At 63.7% G+C, this 10,420-nt stretch overlaps 3 protein-coding genes across 3 annotated transcripts; 2 read left to right on the forward strand and 1 right to left on the reverse strand.

Moving 5' to 3' along the window:
* The first annotated feature begins 56 nt into the window (after positions 1-56).
* HMCES (5-hydroxymethylcytosine binding, ES cell specific) lies at positions 57-2,889 on the forward strand. The gene is made up of 6 exons (XM_015875075.2): positions 57-285; positions 1,181-1,324; positions 1,441-1,560; positions 1,948-2,114; positions 2,195-2,387; positions 2,471-2,889. The coding sequence occupies exons 1-6, from the start codon at positions 103-105 to the stop codon at positions 2,675-2,677; spliced, it is 1,014 nt and encodes a 337-aa protein (XP_015730561.1). The 5' UTR covers positions 57-102; the 3' UTR covers positions 2,678-2,889.
* An 827-nt stretch (positions 2,890-3,716) lies between these two features.
* On the forward strand, positions 3,717-5,763 carry LOC107319847 (histone H2A type 1). The gene is made up of 2 exons (XM_015875078.2): positions 3,717-3,750; positions 3,833-5,763. Exon 2 carries the CDS (start codon positions 3,886-3,888, stop codon positions 4,264-4,266), a length of 381 nt encoding a protein of 126 aa, XP_015730564.1. The 5' UTR covers positions 3,717-3,750; positions 3,833-3,885; the 3' UTR covers positions 4,267-5,763.
* Positions 5,764-7,825: 2,062 nt separating this feature from the next.
* LOC107319845 (histone H1x) lies at positions 7,826-9,393 on the reverse strand. The gene has a single exon (XM_015875076.2). The coding sequence runs from the start codon at positions 9,141-9,143 to the stop codon at positions 8,496-8,498; it is 648 nt and encodes a 215-aa protein (XP_015730562.1). The 5' UTR covers positions 9,144-9,393; the 3' UTR covers positions 7,826-8,495.
* Between the last annotated feature and the right edge of the window lie 1,027 nt (positions 9,394-10,420).

Consider the following 10,420-nt stretch of genomic DNA (forward strand, 5'->3'; position numbering starts at 1 on the left):
TTTGCTCCCTGCCGTCCATCTCATCGCGGTGCCCGCACACCCCGCCCCTGCCGGCCCCACCTCCGGGGGGCGGAGCGGGGCAGAGCGGGGCTGCGGGCGGCGATGTGCGGGCGCACGGCCTGCTCCCTCGGGGCCGCGCGGCTCCGCCGGGCCTGCGCCTATAGAGACCGGAGGGGTCGGAGACAACAGCCCGAGTGGCTGCGGGAGGAGCGTTACCGGCCCTCGTACAACAAGGGCCCGCAGTCCTGCGGCCCGGTGCTGCTGTCCAGAAAGCACGTCCAGCAGGTAACGGCCCCGCGGGGAGTGGGGTTGGATGGGGGGTATGTGGGTGTGGGGGGCGGGGAGGGTTGTTGGGTGGTGGTGGTGGCCGCTTGTTTTGGTTCTCAAAGTCCGTGTTACGAAAGTATCTCGTTCATATCGGCGCGGCACCGAGGAGGGCGGGGAGTCGGGGCTGCGCTGCTGCGGGGGCCGGTCGGGAGCTGCTGTGGGTTCTCCCAGCAGCCTGGAGCTGTATTGTGGGCTGGGCTGGGCTGAGGTGACACCGCTGGGGTTACCGTTATTTGAGCCCCAACAGCCCGAAGTGGGGGCACTGAGCCATGGCCAACCCACAGCTGGCGGCTGTGCATGGTCTATATGAGCTATATGTGCACAGGGAGACACAGGCTGAGCCCTGCGATGACACCCTGAAGCATAACATGGATCTCTCAGCCACCTTCACCCGGCAGTTGGAACAGGGTGCCCCTCAGTTGGTCGGGGTGTGGGTGCTTGGGGGAGCTCAGTGGGATACAGTGCACGTTTCTATGTGTATCCTCATCTACCCATGGTGTCTGAGTGCAGCCGCACTCTGTGCTCACAGCTGTGCTGCTCTGGGCAGGCACAACACAGCGCTGTGCAGGAGGAAGTGAAAGCCACCGCTCTGTTTCCACTGCCCGAGCTGAGGCAATATGCAAAGAGTGAAAGTGAACCAGAAATCACGTTATTCAAATAAAGGTGAACTCTGTGTCCCCCGGGATGTTCTCTTCAACCTCAGCACCAGCTGTTTGTTAACCAGAGGAGGGATGGAGCCACATCACCGTCCTTATCCTGCCACAGAAACCGAGCTTGTTGCTCCTGATAAACACGATGCAGCCTCGTCTGTAGGCTGGTATCACTGCAGGGTGCTGCTCTGCTTTGCTTGCAGGATGCTGACTCCTCAGAGCGGGTGCTCATGGAGATGCGCTGGGGCCTGGTGCCCTCCTGGTTCAAAGAGGACGACCCCTCCAAAATGCAGTTTAAAACCTCAAACTGCCGCAGTGACACCATGTTGAGCAAGTCCTCCTACAAGGTGAGCCCCATTGTGTGTCTGACTGCGGGGCTTGGCAGAACCATGTACTGCCACTGCCCTGGGGCTGCCCTGACCACATCCTGCAGCTCACTTCTTGCTTTGTGTCTCCTCCCCAGGGCCCTCTCCTCAAGGGCAAGCGCTGCGTGGTGCTGGCAGACGGCTTCTATGAGTGGCAGCAGCGCGGCAGGGGCAAGCAGCCCTACTTCATCTACTTCCCTCAGAGCAAGAAACACCCGGTACTGTGGCATCATCCTTAGTGCCTGAGCACTGAGCTCCACTCACACACACACACCTGGGGCTGTGCCTGGGACGAGGCAGGGAACAGCAGAACTGGGGTGTGCAGAGAGGAATTGTCTTCCAAGGGCACTTTGCTGCTGGTCCCCATAAATCACAGCAGCACACGGCCATACCCAGTCCCATAGCATCCCATAGCGTCCCATAGAGTCCCATAGCATCCTCTGCTGCTCCTCCTGTGCCACTTGTTTGCATGAGCTGCTGAAGTGTTACTCAGGGGACTCAGCTGTGGGTTTCTCTGCCTTTTTCTGTTTGGGGTGGTGGGTTGAGCTGCTCAGATACGTTGCTTTGGGGTGGAGCGGGCATGACACTGGGGCCGTGTCCTGCAGGCTGAGGAGGAAGAGGAGGACAGTGGTGAGGAATGGCGGGGCTGGCGCCTGCTCACCATGGCTGGGATTTTTGACTGCTGGGAGCCACCAGCAGGAGGAGAACCGCTGTACACTTACACCATCATCACCGTGGATGCCTCCAAGGATGTGAGCTTCATCCACCACAGGTGTGTGCTTGATTTTGCTGCACTGCTGTGCTGCATCCACACGGGGCTCAGTGTAATTGCTGTGCTCCCTCTGTGCCCAGGATGCCGGCCATCCTGGATGGGGATGAGGCCATCGAGAAGTGGTTGGACTTTGCTGAGGTGCCCACGCAGGAGGCAATGAAGCTCATCCAGCCCGCAGAGAACATTGCATTCCACCCCGTGTCCACCTTCGTCAACAGCGTCCGCAACGATTCACCCGAGTGCCTGGTGCCCATCGAGCTGGGAGCCCCCAAGGTGAGCACTTGGTTGTGATGCACCGCATCCATATGGCTCTCACTGTGCACCTCACTTCTTCCTGTTCTGTTCTGCTCCTCCAGGAGGTCAAAGCTACTGCAAGCAGCAAAGCGATGCTGGGCTGGCTGAAGAGCTCCCAGGAGGGCTCTCCCCAGAAGAAAGAAAATGCTTTGCCCAAGTGGAAGAGCCAGTTCATCCACAGCCCTTCGCCCAAGAAGAGCAGTGCGGGCATCCTGCGCCAGTGGCTGGGGCAGGAGGGAGGACCGGCTGCCAAGAAGCAGAAGTTGTAGGGCAGCCAGACCCTGCTTGTCTGCAAAGCACAATGCAGAAACCCATTGGAAGGCTTTGCAGACACTGATGGGATTCTCCCAACCTCTCAGGTGTTGTTCTGATGTTCTGGGTTGTCGTCTCTGTTGGTCTGTTGTTACAGGTTACTGTTTGTCTCATTTCCTTTTTTCTTTCTTTCCTTTCGTTATTAAACTCTTACCTCTTTTCCACTTAATCCCATTAATGCTCCCACCCTCTAAACGCAGCTGCAGCCCCCTCAATATGCACCGAGCATCCCTGGGTCAGGGAGGAGATGGGGAAGGCTGGGCAATGAGCTGAACGGATGGGAGAGCTGTGGGAGTCACGTTGTTGTACAATCATTCTGTTAATGGGATTGGAGGACTTGGAGAGGATTGTGTTGATCTGTGGCTGGATGCTCTCAGCTCGTTAAAGCCCAGATAACCGCAGTGCCATTAACTGCACCGTGCAGGGCTGGCGCTTTGGAGGTCAGGGATTTTGTCGGGGATTTTGTAAGCAGAGCCAGATGTTGCCGGCCCAAAGCCTCCCACCGCGGGGCCTGTGCCTTAAAACGCTCCTTAATTCGCCTTGAAAACAGTAAAACGGAATTAACGGCCTATTTTGGGGCTGCTTTCAACAGTCCATCCATCCCATGGATGGGGGGGGACCGCCGGCCGGGAGCGAGGGGCGTTGTCAGCACCAGCGGGGCAGCTCCCATTGCTGGCCCCGAGGGAGGGCAGCGCCGGAGGGAGCCGTGGCCGGGCCCAGGGCTGGGCTCAGTGCCGGGCTCGGGGCTGGGTTCAGTGCCGGGCTCAGGTCTGTGCTCGGCCGGTTCCTGCTGGACCCCACGACACGCGCGGACCCAACGGCCGCGCCCCGCCGGGTGCTGCCCGCAGCGGAACCGGAGCGCCGCGAGTCCTATGCAAATCAGGGATCGGAGCGGTAGCCAATGGGCGGCGAGCCGACCGCGGCGGCAGCCAATGGGGAGGCGCGGATAGGGATATCCGCGGCGCGGCGGCGGGGTAGCGGGCAGTGCGGCGGCGGGCGGCGCGCAGGGCGGAGCGGCGGCGGCGGAGCGGTAAGGAGCGGCACGGAGCGGCTGCTGCGGAACGACGGGTTCGGTTCGGTTCGGTCCGGACCGCGGTTTGTCTCCCCTTTAGGCGCCCGGACCGTCAGTGCGCGGCGCTCCTGGGCACGGCGCTGCCTGCCGGCCATGTCGGGCCGCGGCAAGCAGGGCGGGAAGGCGCGCGCCAAGGCCAAGTCGCGCTCGTCGCGGGCCGGGCTGCAGTTCCCCGTGGGCCGCGTGCACCGGCTGCTGCGCAAGGGCAACTACGCGGAGCGGGTGGGCGCCGGCGCCCCGGTGTACCTGGCGGCCGTGCTGGAGTACCTGACGGCCGAGATCCTGGAGCTGGCGGGCAACGCGGCCCGCGACAACAAGAAGACGCGCATCATCCCGCGCCACCTGCAGCTGGCCATCCGCAACGACGAGGAGCTCAACAAGCTGCTGGGCAAGGTCACCATCGCGCAGGGCGGGGTGCTGCCCAACATCCAGGCTGTGCTGCTGCCCAAGAAGACGCAGAGCTCCAAGAAGTGAGCGCTGCCGCCCCGCTCCCGGCCCCGTCCTCGCCTCTTCCCCCAGCACATCACCCTGCGGGGCCGGGCTTCCCCTCCCGCTCCTACAGCCGAGCTGGGGGGTGAGTCCCGGCTGTGCCCCTCCAGCTCCACCCACCGGCCCCCCCGGTCTGGGCTGTAGTGGGGCGCTGGGGGAGCGCAGGCGAAGCCGCCTTGTGTCCCCCCCCTGCCCCGTGTCTCTGGAAGGAGCGTTTGAGCAGGAGATGGTGGCGGTGCGGGAGGGTTGTGTCGCTGCGTGGAGCTGCCGAGGACTGTAGTGGCTGCGTGGGGATGGACGCGGGCACCTCCGGCTGCCCCCACCCGCACTGGGGCCCTGCGGGTCCCCCCCGGCCGTCCCCGCTGCCCTGTTGTTGTAGGGCTGAGGCTCGTTGCTGCCGCCCGCCCTGAGCGCTGCCATCCCCGCTGCACTGCGGCAGGGGGGGCTGGCAAATGCGAAAAGCAGAAGTTTGTCCATCAGCAAAAGGAGCGACTGTTAGTTTTTAGTCCTGTCCGTGGTTTAAAGCTCGTGCGTTCCTACCGTTAAGAAGCTCCGGTCTTATTTATTTCGAGGTTATTATTTGATTTCGGGTAGTTCATTCCCCACAAAGGCAGCTCCCAGCTCGGGGGGCTCCGTGTTGCAGTGATAAATCCCTGTGGAGCATTGCAAGGTCAGGCACCGCCGGGAGCTGCCATGTTGTGCTGCAGCCCCGTGCTGCCTATGGGAGCAGCCCTGGCTCCATCACACCCCCGTGGCACTAATGGAAATGCCGTGTCTTTCTGTTTGTTCAACATCGTTTCTGGTTCTGAGAAATAAAGTGACGATGCTGTCTGTTCCGTGTAACGTTCTGTGGGTTCATGTTTCTTCATATAACAAGGACGGTTCCCGGCTCTGTGCTGTCTGTATTGAATGGCTGTGGGTGATGCAGGCTGTCCCGTGACAGCAGCAATAGCTGATGTGCTGACCGTGTTCCATGGAGGCCCATCATCACGTGCATGTCTGGGTTATTGCACTGCAGACCTTCACAACCTGGTCTTTTTTCTGTTGTTTTTCTAAGTCAAACGAGCAGCTTCTATTTATGTGCTGGAAGTAGCATGTGTTCAGCCTATTGCCTCCGCTCTTAACCTAGTGGATGAAGTACCTTAGCCCGGGGCTGATGTTATCCTCACCTGGGGTACATGGAGCTGGATGTGGAGGGGTTTTGTGCTCTCACGGTGCAGAGCTGTCCCTTGGTTCTGCTGTGCTGCCCTGACCGGCAGGGGGGCATCTGGCTCCTCCCTTCTATAGGGGGACTGTGGGCTTTCTCCCCAAACACGAGCTGCCGTGGGGTGAGGGCTGTGTCTGCATCCACCGTCTTGTTCTCCTCCCTCCTTTGGTTCAGGCCCGGCGTTCTGTACTTTGTATCTCTTAGATAACGCACGACTTGTCGTACTGAAAAGAATGGTGCAGAGCCAACGTCTGATTAAACTGGTTCCCCGTTGAATGCTGTTGGATGTGATGTCTTATCACCGCACCAAACGTGCTCTGTCTGGTTATTGGGGCTGTGATGCAGCTGACTGCCTGGGTTTGCTTTTCCCTGAGCAGAAAGGAGCAGATGTGGCCCAACACATGTGCACGTACATCATCTCCTGTGCTCCATATTCCACCTGGGGGCAGGTGAAACCCTGAACCCCTGTGTGCTGTGGGGCTGCACTGCCTGCTCCAACACTGCTGCCTGCAGAGCCCCTGCTGGGCAGCATCGAGGCACTGCATGAGCTGCTGGAGGTCCGAGGGGAACAGCTGACCCAGATGGTAATGGGGGGTGTTTCCTCTGACACCCTCTGTTGGATGTTCCTGCATCACCCTCGAGCCTGAGCTGCTCCATACCCTCATGTTGTAAGTGGGAGCTGGGGTGGGTGTGCACACCCTGGTGGCTGGGGTGAGAGTTGGGCTCTGCCACATGAATGACAGGCTGGGAAAGCCCAGCTGTTGGCAGACCAAAGGGAATCCCTCTGTGCAGCCTGGCATTGCCGTGGTGTCTCCTTATATGTGAACAGCAGGGTGACCACAGGGAGCTCCTGGACTCCATGCAGCCTTCACCAAGAGGCTGGGCCAGCCCTCCAGCCCCACAGCTCCAGGTACTGCTGGATGATGGCTCACGGCACCAGAGCAGCTCAACTCACAGCAGGTGCTGGGCTCAGCTGCGTGGAGCTTTCTTTTGAGGTCACGCAGGCCTCAAAGTCTGCCCCTGCTTCTCTGTGAGGAGCTGGGTGCTGCAGGGCTCACTCCTGTGAGTGCACGCTGCAGTCTGAGGGGGAGATGGGGGCAAGAACATGGAAACAAAGCTCCTCCATGCTGCAAAAGCTCTCTGCCCTCATACCGCAGAGCTGGGCCTTGCTGTGGTTCTCTTGGGCTGAAGTTGGAGCCTCCTGCCCTTGGGAGTCCTTGGCTTTGCCCCTGGAGTTGCACAGAGATGCCACAGCTCGATAAGTCCCACTGAGAGCAGCAGGACGCTGCCAGCCCCTCTGCTGTGTGTGCACAGTGTGATGGGGCACAGAGCATCACCTCCCTCTGTTCTTTGCTGTCTGGCCCTGGGCTCCAAGTCCCTTTGCCCCTGCACTGCACCCAGGGATGCCAGCAGTGCACGTTTATCTCCTTGTGTGCCCAGCAGGCTGCTTTAAGGGTCAGTGCTGCAGGAAGGACAGCCCCGTGCTGGCACACAGCCTGCTTGGGGAACTGCGGGAGCCTCAAGTGTGGCTGTGCTCCTGCCTGAGGCCGAGCAGCTCTGTGACGGCATCATCCCCTCCGCTCCTCCAAAACCTGCAGTGTCATCTATTGACTGAAGAGACGACTGCAGCTCTGCGCAGCAGCTCTCCTGGCATCTGAGATGGCTGGCAGGGAGCCGAGCTGTGGCTGTGCCTGACCTGACCCACAATACAGACCTGGAGGGCAACTGTGGCCTCCCACAATGAACACATCTCTGGTCACCCTGCTGCCCTGCTGGGAGCCATCACGTACCGGGCACCCTGGGGATCCCAGCCTCATCCCACAGCAGCAGCTCCTGGAGGTGCAGTGTGAACCCGCTGCTCCCTCCCGTGCCCACCCATGTGAGGTGCTGGGGGCTGCCAGAAATTGAGGTGCCTCACAGGGCTGAAATCCTGTGGGCCCAAGGGAACAACACGGCCCAGATCCCTGGCAGAGCTTTAAGCAACCTCCCTGCTGGGAGCTATAAATAGACGCAGCCGATGGAGGAGCTGCTCATAGCTCATAGCTCACAGCTCACTGCACTGATGCCAACGAAGCCATCGGTGCCTGCACACAGCAGCAGCCGCAGCTCCCGGGGGGAATGATCCCAGCGGTGCCAGGCAGGGAGGGAGGAGGTGATGGAGCCCCGGGGGGTGATGGAGCCCCGGGAGGCCTCGGGCTGCCCTCGGGGTGATGCTGCAGCGCTGAGCCCACCCCCTCCTCCCCCCATCGCTGCTCCAGGCGCTTTGCCAATGGCAGCTGCAGGCCGGGCCTCTCCTCCTGCCAGGGCAATCCCTGCAGGGAGCACAGCAGCACCGCGCCGAGTTTATTATCAATTTATTTCAAACGACGACAAATGGAAAAACAAAAAAACCAACAAAAAAAAAAAACAAAAAAACTCCCACCCTCAAAAAACCAACCGAACCCAACCCCAAAACGGTTAGAAAAAAAAAACAACAAGAAAATCAAAATCAAAGGCCATTAAGACGCGACCTGACTGCGCGGCACAGAACCCCCCCCCAGCCCCAGCCCCGGGGGCCGCTGGGCAGCGCGGGCCCTTTAAGAGCAACAGCCGCCGCGGGTCGGGAGCCAACAGGGGGCGCCGTGCGTTCAATGGCCGCGGGCCGGAGCGCGGGGCGGGGAGGGGGCGGCGTGAGGCGGCACACGTGGCGCGGGGGCAGCGGGGGCGCCGAGCGGCTGCCATGGAAACAGGGCGGGAAAAAGCCCCGCGAGGCGGCGGGGAAAGGGGCCGGGGGTGACCAGAGAGCGGCTGAGAGCGGGGAGGGGCGAGGCCGAAAACAAAAGGGAGAGCGGGGAGAGAAGGGCGGGATGGGGGGAGGTTAAAGGAGAGGGAAAACGAAGCGAGACGGAGGGGGATGGGGCCCGACGGACGGCGCCGAGAGGCCCCCCCGGGTCCGCCCGCAGAGCGGCCCGCGCCGCCGCCCCCCAGTCCGGGCGGGGAGCGCCCCCCGGCGCCGCGCCAACCCCCCTCATGCCTTCCGGCCCTTGAGCGCCTTGGGCTTGGCGGACTTCTTCACCTTCTTGCCCGCGGGGGACGCGGTTCCCTTCTTGGCGGCCTTCTTGGCTTTGTCCTTCCTGGCCGCCGCGCCGCCCGCTCCTTTCTTGTGCGATTTCTTCTCCGCTTTCTGGCTCTTGCCCGCGGGTTTCTCCGCCCGTCGGGACGCGGCGGCCGCCGCCTTCCTGGGCGCTCTGTGCGCGCCGCCGCCCGCGGCCCCGTCCCCGCCGCCCTCCAGTTTCTTCCTGTTGAGCTTGAAGGAGCCGTTCGCGCCGGTGCCCTTGACCTGCAGCAGCGTGTCGTTCTGCACCAGCGCCTTGATGGAGTACTTCAGGTAGGTGCGCCCGTTCTGCTGGTCGAACCACGCCACCTTCTTGGCCTCGTTGTAGATCTTGGCCAGCGAGGAGCCGTTGCGCTCGCCGAGCTTGCGGATGGTCTCCACCACCAGCTGGCTGTACTTGCCCGGCTGGTTCTTCTTCTTGTTGTTCTTTCTCTTCTTCGACGGCGATAACGAGGAGCCGCCGCCTTTCGCTTTCTTAGATGCCGCCTTTTTCTCGGCGGAGATCGGCGCCTCCTCCGCTTCGGTGAGGGGCAGATCGGCTTCTTCCAGTTCCACCGACATGGTGCCGGCCCCCGCGGGACGGAGGCGGGAGGCGGGCGGGCGGAAGCGGCCGCGGCGTGGCGGGGCCCGTGCCCTGCGCGCTGCTCTCCTGCTCCCCTCCGCTCCGCGCCGCCGCCGCGCTCTGGCGGGGCGGGCTCAGTCGCCTCCCTTATATGGGCGCGGGGCGGACCGCGTTGAGAACAACAACAGCCTGGTCCGCCGCCAGCTCCCACTTGTGCTTCTTGGGGCCGTTCCGTGGGGCTCCCGCTCCGCCGCCGTCTCCCCCCGCCCCGCCCCGCCCGCTCCGCGCCCCCCGCCCCGCCGCCTCCCCGCGCTCCGCCGCCCCCCGCGCCCCTCCCGCCCCCTCCGCCGCGATTAGGGGGGCGCGCCCGGCGCGGCGGTGGGAGCGAGGAGGGGGGTGCTCGGCGCGACGGAGGCTGGCACCCTGCGGCGGCCCCCCCGCGCCGCCCCTCCGCCGCCGTCCGCCTCTAGAGAGGGGCCGCCGCGAGCGGGGAGCGAAAGGGGACGGCGGGGGACGGCGGCGGAGGCGCCGGGCCCTGGTTCCCGCGGGGAACTAACACAGGGAACGCCCTCCCGCGGCCGCCGGCTGCAGCGCGGAGCCGCCGAGTCGACGCCGGGGGTCCCCGCCCAGGAGAAGGGGCCGCCTCCCTGCCGCCCCCCACCGCGCTGCAGCCCGGACGGGGCCCCAGAGGGGTGAACGGCGGCGCGAAGGGCGAGGGGGGCGGGGTCCAGCAGCGGTGCTACGGGCCCCCCGTAATGCACCCCCGGCAAATTCCAGCTGCGAACTGAAGCTCGGGGTGGCGAGATGGGGGCTGTGAAGGGCCCGAGAGTGGGGGGGGTCCCTCTGCTGCAACTCCTGGGGAAGCGCGGTCCGTGTGCCCGCAGCGCAGTCGGGCCAGGGGCTGTGGGGGCGCGGGCAGAACGCACTTGCCCCTGGGAGCCCACGCGGGGCTGTGCCGCACCCCCACGCCCACACACGCGTGCTCGCCCCGCACGCACACACACACGCGCGCACACGCCCGCAGTCCGCCCCTGCCCACGCGCCTCGATCCCGCACCGCCTCGGCGTCACCTCCACCTCCCCCGGCCACGCGCCGCCATTTCCCCGCCCTCGCCCCGCGCCTCCAGCCCGAGCTGCCCGCACGCTCCCTCCCCCTGGCCGGGCACAGTCCCCGCGTGAGGCCTCATCGTGGGAGCGTCCCCACCCCGCAGACCCTCCCCTTTGGCGGCACAGCGCCGGGATGGACGCACGGCCCCTGCGTGGGGAGGCGTTGGCGG

The sequence above is a fragment of the Coturnix japonica genome, chromosome 12 (assembly GCF_001577835.2).
Source record: "Coturnix japonica isolate 7356 chromosome 12, Coturnix japonica 2.1, whole genome shotgun sequence".
NCBI classification, from domain to species: Eukaryota; Metazoa; Chordata; class Aves; order Galliformes; family Phasianidae; genus Coturnix; species Coturnix japonica.

Bases quoted from the DNA above. Each gene is read 5' to 3' on its own strand.
- HMCES (XM_015875075.2), top strand. From the start codon at position 103: ATGTGCGGGCGCACGGCCTGCTCCCTCGGGGCCGCGCGGCTCCGCCGG. The intron at 286-1,180 runs GTAACGGCCCCG...CTTTGCTTGCAG, and splicing joins CCAGAAAGCACGTCCAGCAG to GATGCTGACTCCTCAGAGCG. The intron at 2,115-2,194 runs GTGTGTGCTTGA...CTCTGTGCCCAG, and splicing joins GTGAGCTTCATCCACCACAG to GATGCCGGCCATCCTGGATG.
- LOC107319847 (XM_015875078.2), top strand. From the start codon at position 3,886: ATGTCGGGCCGCGGCAAGCAGGGCGGGAAGGCGCGCGCCAAGGCCAAG.
- LOC107319845 (XM_015875076.2), bottom strand. From the start codon at position 9,143: ATGTCGGTGGAACTGGAAGAAGCCGATCTGCCCCTCACCGAAGCGGAG.